This window comes from Hordeum vulgare, chromosome 7H (assembly GCF_904849725.1).
Source record: "Hordeum vulgare subsp. vulgare chromosome 7H, MorexV3_pseudomolecules_assembly, whole genome shotgun sequence".
Lineage (NCBI taxonomy): Eukaryota > Viridiplantae > Streptophyta > Magnoliopsida > Poales > Poaceae > Hordeum > Hordeum vulgare.
In genome coordinates, this window is record NC_058524.1 from 41,799,781 (window position 1) to 41,809,626 (window position 9,846).

At 45.9% G+C, this 9,846-nt stretch overlaps 1 protein-coding gene across 1 annotated transcript; it reads left to right on the top strand.

Moving 5' to 3' along the window:
* The first annotated feature begins 3,974 nt into the window (after positions 1 to 3,974).
* LOC123407459 (nuclear nucleic acid-binding protein C1D) lies at positions 3,975 to 8,092 on the top strand. Its single transcript, XM_045100593.1, has 6 exons — positions 3,975 to 4,327; positions 4,434 to 4,489; positions 4,875 to 4,929; positions 5,025 to 5,105; positions 5,186 to 5,431; positions 7,793 to 8,092. Exons 1-5 carry the CDS (start codon positions 4,105 to 4,107, stop codon positions 5,392 to 5,394), a joined length of 624 nt encoding a protein of 207 aa, XP_044956528.1. The 5' UTR covers positions 3,975 to 4,104; the 3' UTR covers positions 5,395 to 5,431; positions 7,793 to 8,092.
* The last annotated feature ends 1,754 nt before the right edge of the window (positions 8,093 to 9,846 follow it).

Consider the following 9,846-nt stretch of genomic DNA (forward strand, 5'->3'; position numbering starts at 1 on the left):
CGTTCTTCCCTCGCGACCCTTCTGTGCTCCCCCTCGATTCACCATAAAACATCAAGTGAGTAGGCCCTATTCGGTTCCTTTCCACTCCGCGGAGCTCTGGAGCTGGATGCGAGGCAATCCGTTAAAAATTAAGATATACCTGCTCCGCTTCGGGAGCGGAGTCGACAGAGCGGAGAGGAACCGAACAACTTCTTAGTAGGTGCACCAAATCCTCACTCACTCCTCATCATGTGAGGCTGGATAGGAATTTCAACAACGATGGAACAAAATAACTTCTTGCCTTTCTCAGTTCAGCCCGAAATGCACATCTACCTCTTCCATTTTCTCTTCTATATGTGGCGGCGATGAGCATGTTAGGGTGACGGGTGGGCGTCACTAAGCTCTACCCCAAGCAGTTGCCTGGCGGAAGAAGGGACGCATCCCATGCGTTGGCAGGAGGTTGGAGGAGGGCCGACGGGAACACATGGTTGTCAAGCAATAAAGATGGTGCAAGTTGCTGATGTTCCGACCCCTTCAGTGGTACATCCATATGTAAACTGCTTCTGCTGAAAACATGTACATGTGTTGGCCGCTCACTTTTTATTTTTGTCCGTTCATCGATGCATCTGTATTTTCTCTCATTGATCATATAAATCAATTGGAGTGCAATCATCTTCCTAAGTGGGTTTTATTGATAATGACAATATGAATTCAAGACTAATCTTCTGCACTAAGTATTTACAGGGTGGATTAGTGAAAGAGGTTGAAGCAATGGTGTTTGTTGGTCCCTAATTATCAATGAGAGAAAATGGTGGTATACTCAAGCATTCATAAGTATTGTACATTCTCTTTAGTATAGGAACACATCACATTAAGAGGGGTCCAGAGTGTAGGAACATATCACATTAAGAGGGGGCTTAATGAAAGTAAGGTGGAACTCAACTCTCATGTGGTGCATTCCTCCATCAGTGGCGAAGGCAGGACAGTTTTTAGATGTAGCAGAATTTATGAAGAAAAATACATGTATAATACAGCTATGCAAGAGTTCATCAGAATACAAGATATATGTTATTTTGTCTTTAGCAAGTACAACCAAAATCTAAAACTACATTTTGGTCAAGGGTTGAGCCTAATGCATCGGCCAGTGGATCAGTGTGTTTCAACAATAAGAGATCCATATAATATGGATGCTTATTTTGGTCATCATCAACAAAATTTACTTAAAAATGAAGTTCAACAACAATTCTAAGTTATTTTTCATTATGTAAACACTTTACTCTTCTGCGCTTAATGGTTTTAAATTTTCAGGATTTTGAGCAATCACGGTTGCTATTTAAAAAAATCACGGTCACTAGTTTTTTGAGCAAAGAAAATTGAGCAAAATAGTGATCACTCGTTGGCTGATTGAATCATGTATTAGTGTTTTAATTTGTCTCCGGAGTCAAGTCACAATTCACAAAGCCACTGACCATTGCATGCATCATGCTCACTAGTAGGAAGCAACCAGGCCTAACACGCAAGGGGTCTTACTGGTTTAAAGTTCTACATGTACAAGTATATATATTAGGTGTATTTGTAGAAACATTTAGGTATGACACTTGCCAAACCATGCGAGATAGCTAGCACCTCCCCTGTCCTCCATAATCAGCAAAACATACCTTGTTCATTTCCTATACCATATGATACGTCCATAGCCCAAGACAAGTTCTTGAAATACATCATATGAGCCTAAATACACACGTTGGAGTCAGCTTGTGGAGTGCCCAGAATCCCGCACGGAGTGAGTTCCGGAATTGACTAGGGGATCTCATAGCTAGATGTTCTACTCACAAAAGGTGTTTGATGCATTCCAACAGCCACATTTGGAAGAGATGCTACACAAGTCTACCTTTTCTTTCCCAAGAGGCATCCGTCTATTGACTTTGGAGTTGTTCATATTCTCTATATTGCTCCATTTATCAAAATCCAGAAACACAAAATCCTCCACTTCGCTCCATCAAAATAGATAACACATTTGAGGAAAAAAATAGAAGTATCTTCTGATCTACATTTCAATCGAATGAAATTGAGCTACTCTTTGATTTCATGGAGCATTTTCTAATCTTGGAGGTTGGAGACTCCTACGCGGATAGGAGGCCTTCAATGAGCAATCAACTTGTGATTTACCCCAGGAAAGTTTGTAAAGGTTTGGAGGTAACCTCAAGGTCTACAACTAATGGTCTTCAGTGACCACTTGCTGAGACCATTTCAACCTTGGTAAAACCCTTCCTTTAGGAGGCATTTTTTGGGAAGGCAATATGTGTATGAGTGAAATTAGTTTCCCATCTCCCTAATCTCATTAACCTCTTAATAATAGTATGATTTCTGCTACAACTGAAAATCAACCAAATAACCTCTATGACATTGAAGAACTTCATCTTTTGTTCTTTTTGAATGGGGGGGGGGCACAAAAGTCCATAGACACTCACGAGATTCAAATGTCTTGAGATAAACTTGACAATCGACATCAGATCTCACTAATCCCATTGTTACTAACACCAAAACAGTATTTGAGTGACAATGCAGTTTCACGGGGCTACAAGTACTCCAATGGTACACATGGTTTGGAATGGGGTAGTGTTCCATCAATACACGATGTCGAGCAATCATTTTATGATGAAGAAACCGTTGACCAAGCACTCACACGCCTGCTCTTTCTTGCCACTATCATCCTCATGTATAGCCATCACACTAGTCGTCGTGCAAGGACACAATTGCTCGCATTAGAGAGACCTTAGCCGCCAATCGCACAGCCGCGGCGAGCCCACACGTGTCTGTGGTGACCCCGAGGACCATTGTGGCATCTTCCTCCTCCTCTTCGGTGACCACATCCGATTGTGCTGAACCCACTTGCCGCACTTGAAGATTATGCATAGTACATGTTCGACCAAATGCATGAGCGCATATTTGTTCTGCAAAATTACGCATGACTTGACGTTTCGTTGATTTTTTTGCGTGAATTAAGTCGTTTGAAGCGAGATTGTGCCCGTCCGAGACTTCTTATGATTCCCTGTGAGAGAAGGAAGAATGGGAGGAGGGATACAATGTTTTTTATTGCCATAAGATCTGGAAGGGTAGGCGTCAAAGCTGCAGTGTTGAAGTTTAACAATTCTACTTTTAGAAAACCCCTCATGTGTTGCCTATACCCGACGTGCGAAAAAGGTTGTACTCATGTGTTGCTTACACTTGGCATGCCAAACAGTTGCTGATTTTGTACAACTTAGCAGGCCGAGTAGTGCACCACATCACGACGATGGCAAACACACTATATAAAAAAGAAAGCTATTGTATAGTCATCGGTTTTCCTTTTTGTAGATTAGCCCCTTATGATGAATAAAAGTGCTTGAGGCCAAGACAAAGAGTCATGATCGATTGCCACATCTCAACGATGCCACACCATGATTGTGTGGATGCAGTGGGTCATCGTTGTTGTAGGCATATCAGGGGGTTGACAAATTCAGATGGGGGCCTTTTCATTTGGGCACCACCACGGCGTGACATCACTATCGTGCGATGCGATGTTGTTAGCCCATGCATCACACTCCCTTTCTCAGATCTTGCACGAGAGCAGACATGAGTTAGAAATCCGACGACACATAAGGTGTCGTGCTGAAAGACCACATGGCGAACGTGCGTCCTTTATATATTCCATTTAATTTTGATCGTCGATGAGTTTAGACAGCACCCAAACTCCAGACAAGGGACGCCATGACCAAACGTTGTTGGCGAGGGCTCGCCAGGACCTCGCCAGAGGCGGGGACGACGCGACATCACCGTCGGAGGAGAGAGGTCAAGTATGAGGAGGAGGAAGGAAAAGAAAAAGAAGGTGGAGGTTGAAGATAAAAATGAGAGGGAAGGTGCGGAGAGGAGAGTCGAAGGAGGAAGAAAAAGAGGTTAAAGACGAAGGGAATCCAACCGTCCGACACTCCGTCCGGCCCAATTAGATCACCGGGTGATCCCCAAACACGCTGATTTGAAACCCTAAAAACACCCAAACACAAATCGAACTCGCCTCGCATTACTTTTTCGCCAGAAAAGAAAGGAAAGAGAGCTCGCTCCGCTCTCGCCGCCGCCTACATCGAGACCATGGACGGCGCCGCCCCCGTCGCGGGAGCGCCCCCGGCGGTGCCGCCCGCGGTGCTGTGCGCCGCCGAGGAGGCCCTGGCGGCCACCGAGTCCGTCGGGGACCGCCTCGCCGAGATGCTCGCCGCGGCGGCCGAGGACCCCGACGCCGTCGCCGAGCTCCCGCCCCTGCACCGGGCGCGCGCCTTCCTAGCCGTGGCCCACGCCGCGACCTCCCTCTTCTCAGGCACGGGCTCGCGCCTCCTCCTTCCGCCGTATAGCTCGCGCGTACATACAGCCTTCCTTCTTCTTCTGTGAATAACGAGTGTCGGTTTCTCTTCGGCGTTTTGCAGCGCGGCTGAGGTGCTCGGGGGTTAATCCGGACGAGCACCCCATCAGCAAGGAGATCGTAAGTTTCTCTTTGAGCACACACGCGACGCTTCCCTGTATTGTCCGTTCGGTAGTTGATGCGCGGAAGAAGTATGTGGCTCTGCTTGCCGAATATAGATAGACTTTGATTTGTGACTTTCACCTCTGGCTGTTTAGTGGGATGCCCTCATGTTGGTATCTCTTCCTCTGCTGTTGGAGCGCAGAGTTACTTATCGGGAGGAAGGTTTGGACATGTGGAAGTTTTGATACATGTGCTTTTCGGTGGCGGATTCTGTGACATGAGAATTATACCATGTCTTTTCTTTTTGTCCTTTGCTGCCAAGCATGTTGGAGATTTCTTTTTTCCTTTTGTGTGATCAAGCAGTAGGTTTCATTCGTAAGAGCTCTCCTTCTTTCCTTTGCAGGAGAGGTTAAGCCTGTGGCAGGAGAAGTTAAATCGATTGAACGAATGGGACAAGGGTACTTGACTTATTCACTCTTGTGCGCGCTTGGCTTACAAATTGGTAGTCAGTAAGATCATAAAAACCATTAACGACTTGGATTCTGAATTGCAGCACCACTGCGCCCTTCCACCACTGTGAATACACAAGCAGCTGCAAGGTTCATTGGTCGTTCGTTGTCCCATTTGACAGACGGTATATGATTGCTTGTTGAATTTGTATGGTCTCATCTTTGTATGGTATAGAGTTGTGGTTCTGATTCTTATTACTTTCAGACCAGAGGAGGGGCATGCAGGCAATTAGTAAAGGGGAGGGGGCGGGCTGGTCTGGGAGGAAGAGGAAGTCACAGCCACTGCCAGAGAGGAAGTCTGTTCGTGCTGCTGCAGAAGAGTTCCTTGCGAAGGCTTCTCAGGAACTCATTGGGCATAATGGTAGTGGCGTGAAGGGCCCTGTTAGACTTGTTCTTGATGAAGACGAGGACTAGATTGATGTGTTAGTCTTATCTCTTGTGCAGCTCTCAGGTATTTATTGCTGCTTTTGTTCATTCAGAATCTCACTAAGTATTTATTGCTGCTGAAAAAAGGTCTGTCAATGTTTGATGCAAGTCCTTTCTCCGGGTATTACCATGGTAGGTTTAGTACTATGCAGTGGCCTGAATGCTCTAAAACTGCCACTCCCTAAAGGAAAAACTTTTCTTTCTATATTGTTTTATAATTCGTTCTTACACTGTAAATCTGACCTCAAACAAATCACGAGTAACAAATCCTTATTAATAAGAAATGGTGTCTCGGTAGTACCAAAAGTAAACAGAGCAGTTCCTCAATGAAAATTTATGTAAAAATGCCAAATTGACATCTTGGAGACATTGGAAGGATTTGCTCGGAAGTACTGGACCAATTCTGAAACAGCTCGGAAGTGTCAGGGGAAACTTATCGTAGCTAATAGAGAAGTTTTCAAACTTCAAAGGAAACTTTGATTGGCAGTACCAGAACAAGATGTACCGCAGTTCCAGTGGTGTGGAAAATTGGATTTGCTCTCTGGGTAAACTAACTCCTTAAGGATTTATAGCGATGGCTAGAAAAACACGGTGGTACTAGGGCTTTGGAAAAACCGAGGAGTTGAGTGCCTTGAGTTGATTGTTTCAGGACTTGGGCTTAGGATTTTTTGGAGTTCAAACCAAAGTACATTTGATTGTACCCCTCTTGATAGTACGACCTCCCTACACTCTGTGAATCTTGGAATCACGAAAATTTCTAGAAATTTCATTGTAAAATCTTAGAATCACCTTCCGCCGACTCACCGCTAATTCCATTCATATAAACTGCGAAAACTCATCTAAGCTAATACTGAGTGAACCAGAACTGATTCGTTAATTGTGATTTTGTGCCGTAGTGTGCCACAAGGCTGTCCTCGGCCTAGTGCGGTGAACGGATTGTTCAATCATTCGCGGATCTCCAGCGGCGGATTTCATGTCACTCAACCAACTTTTGCTGACTATCATCACTAATCTAACTTGTACCACCATTTAAAACACATCTAAGGTAGTACTGCATGGCTTTTGAGTAAATCAAATCTGATTTTGTTTCTTGTGCTGCGTGGCGTATCGTGCCACGTGGCTATCCTCAACCTGGTGCGTTTTCTGATCATTCACGACTCTTCGGCTTGTGTCACTCAATAACCTCATGCTGTCTCCCACCACTAGTCTCATTTGTGCCAGCTACCAAAACTCATTTAAGCTAGCATACAATGTCCCCGGGTAAACCAAATTGGACCTTGTTCCTTGTGGTCCGTGGTGTAGTAGTACCATGGGCACCTTGCTAGCTCTATGAATACTTTGGGACAGTGTCAAGAGGTCTTGGGAGGTCTGGGTGTTGTGGATTTGTTAATTATGTAATATTGTTTACTGAGTAGATGGCAGGAGCTCAATGGGAATAAATTCTTAAGTAATGTAAGTTTGACACGGTGTAAACTGAAGCCCGTACATTCTCATTTCTGGTATGGTCTTATATGGAAGTAAAATATATCCTTTTCAAGTTCTGTACGAGAAAAAAGGGTAACAGACATAGGATTCTGGGAAGTTGTATGGCTGGGTACCATCAGCTTAGCTGAGAAGTACCCTAGACTTTATAATCTGTGCAGCAATAGAAATGAAAAGTTTCGAAAGTTTTTGCTGATGGATGGACTAGCTTTAGTTTTAGAAGAGTGGTTTGGGGAGAGTTTGCTGCATGTGGGATCAAATGAAGAGTGCTTTGGGGAGAGTTAGCTAGCATGTGTGGAATGAAGCTCAAAAATGAGATGTATAGATGCGTATGGACACTGACTAAAACCGACAAATTCACGTCTAAGCCGGTGTACAGTGCTATTAAGGCTAGGCAAGTCCCATGTCCTTACAGGAAACTTTGGTTCATTTTGATTCCTTTATTTATTAAAAATGTTGAAAGCGTTCTTGTGGCTGGTTAGTAGGAAAAGTATTTTGACATAGGATGTTCTGTTACGTAGAGGATGGAAGGGTAGTCGTTGGTGTACGTTTTGCAGCCAGCTGGATGAGGGGATTGATCATTTGTTCTTTCCTTTCCCGGTAGCGAGGCGTGTTTGGTATGTGGTGAAATGTGCTTTCAGAAGTTATCCCCGATCCGTTTGCTGATACAATGCTTTCCTGTTAGTCGCCGTAAAGGCGTGATTGCCTTTGGTGTTGTTGCGGTATCTTGGGGCGTCTGGAAAACATTGTTTGAATAATTATTGGCTTGGATCCACAAAGCTTTCCTGTTAGCCGCGTGGAACAGTGTTGTGCTTTGACGGAGCGCTGCCTTGAGATCCTAGAGCTGTTGCCCTTTTTAGTATCTTACACATTGGTTGAACCATTATTGGTCTGGATTGTGCAGGAAGCAGGAGCTCAGAAAATCCGGCGCCGCAGGTAGTCTGGTCCTGGCGGCTGATGATTTTTCGAGCGTGAAGCGCGGCTGGCCTCCCGTCAGTCGTTCTCAGGATCGGAGACGGTTAGAAGAAAAGCTGCCGTGTGGTGAGGATCAATCAAGTCCCGTTAGCTGTATGTAACTTTAGAAATGTAATGTTAGATTTTGCTGTCTGTTTGCTCGTTTTGAGATGCTTGGAAGAACAATTTACCCTACCCCTGTGCGGGTTTTGTGTGGAAGAATAATTTACCCCCTCTGCGGGTTTTGTTACTCGGTCCGAGGTTCGGCAGCCGGTTTGCGCTGCGTCCGGTGAAAACCTGCTCCGAGGTTCTCATGCTGTGTGGTGGCAGCAGCAGAAGAAGCCAAATTCTGGTGCCGTTGGGTGGAGGGCATGTGTCACGATTCATGTCCCTGCCAACCTTTTCCAACGTTCTACGAATGTGTGTTGGTGTTCTATTCTACTCCACGGCCTCTTCTGAACCTGCAACTTGCGCGTGTCGAGTTCACCCGTTTTGGCTGCGCGTTATAGAAGCGCCGTGCCGCAAAAAAGGCAGTTTTAGCGCGCGCGCAACGCGGCGGGCAGCTTCAGCGGACGCGCAAAAACGGCGCGTGCGCCATTCCATTTCAGCGCGTTGGCCTTCCATTTCAGCGCGTTGGCCGAAACGCAATCCCGCGTCCTTTATTTGCTGCGCCGGCTCCCGCGCTCGCTCCTGCTCTGTCCCGCGCTCGCCCCTCCCTCATCCGGCCGCGCCGCCGCCGCCGCTCGCGCCCTTGCGACCGTTCAGCGCTTCCCCGGCCTATCCTCGCGCCGCCGTCGCCGCCCGCGCCCGCCGGCGACCACTCAGACGCTTCCCCGGCCTGTCTCCGCTGCGGGCGCCGCCCGCGCCCCCCGGCGACCGTTCAGGCGCTTCCCCGGCCTCCCCGCGCCGCCGCGCTTCCGCCCCACCCCCTCCTAATCCGGCCGGTCCTCGCGCGCCTCCGACGTCCGAGGAACAGCGCCCGAGAGCTCGCTGCCGCGCCACGCCCGCAAGGTGTTCGACAAAACGCCTACAAGGTATGTATTGCTCCAAACTTATGAATTTGGTGCATGTTTTGAATGGTAGTTTTTATAGTATAGTATTGAACATTGTAGATGAGTTCGTCCAAAGAAGAATTTGATATGGAAGAGGAGGAGGATCTTGCAATGATAATAGCTATGCATATCAATAAAAAACCGAAGCACGGTGGTTCGGTTATGGGTCGGGAGAAAATTTGAAGAGATAGGATCGATGCCCATAACAGATTGATGAAGAACTATTTCGTGGAGAATCCCACATACCTGGAGTCGTATTTTCGTCGCCGGTTTAGGATGAACACAGACTTGTTCAAGGGCATTGCAAAGAAACTAGTGATTTATTGTATTGTTCATGAACTATTGGTTGTGTTTATTGCATTATTTGTTGTATTGAAGGATAAACTATTTGTTTGAGTTGTAAGACTATTTATTGTTGATTTATTTTGTTTGTTTGATCGTTTTTGCGTTTATTTTTTGAAATATATATGTGGTGTATATGTGGTTTGTGCGTGCTGCGCGCGCTGCATTTTTGGGCACTGCTGGAGCGGCGCGCGCATAGCGCGGTTGCTGGAGCCAGCGTCTAATCCCGCGCTAAACCAGCCGAAACGCGCGCTGCAAACGCATTTTTTGGACGCGGCGCGAAGCGCGGCTGTTGGAGATCCTCTAACATCGTTGACAGTCTAGTCAGCCTGCACTTGGGAGTGCTTACTACGAGTACCTTTGTAAAGAAATATAAGACCGTTCAGATCACTTACAGAGGAGGAGTATGAAACTACTCCCTCCGTTTTAAAATTCTTGTTTTAGGTTTGTCTAGAAATGGACTCCCTCCATTTTAAAATTTTTGTTTTAGGTTTGTCTGAAAATGGATGTACCTAAATATCAAAACGTGACTACATACATTCATATCTTTACAAATGTAAAACAATTTTTTTAGAACGGATATCTAAACAAATGTAAGACAAGAATTTTG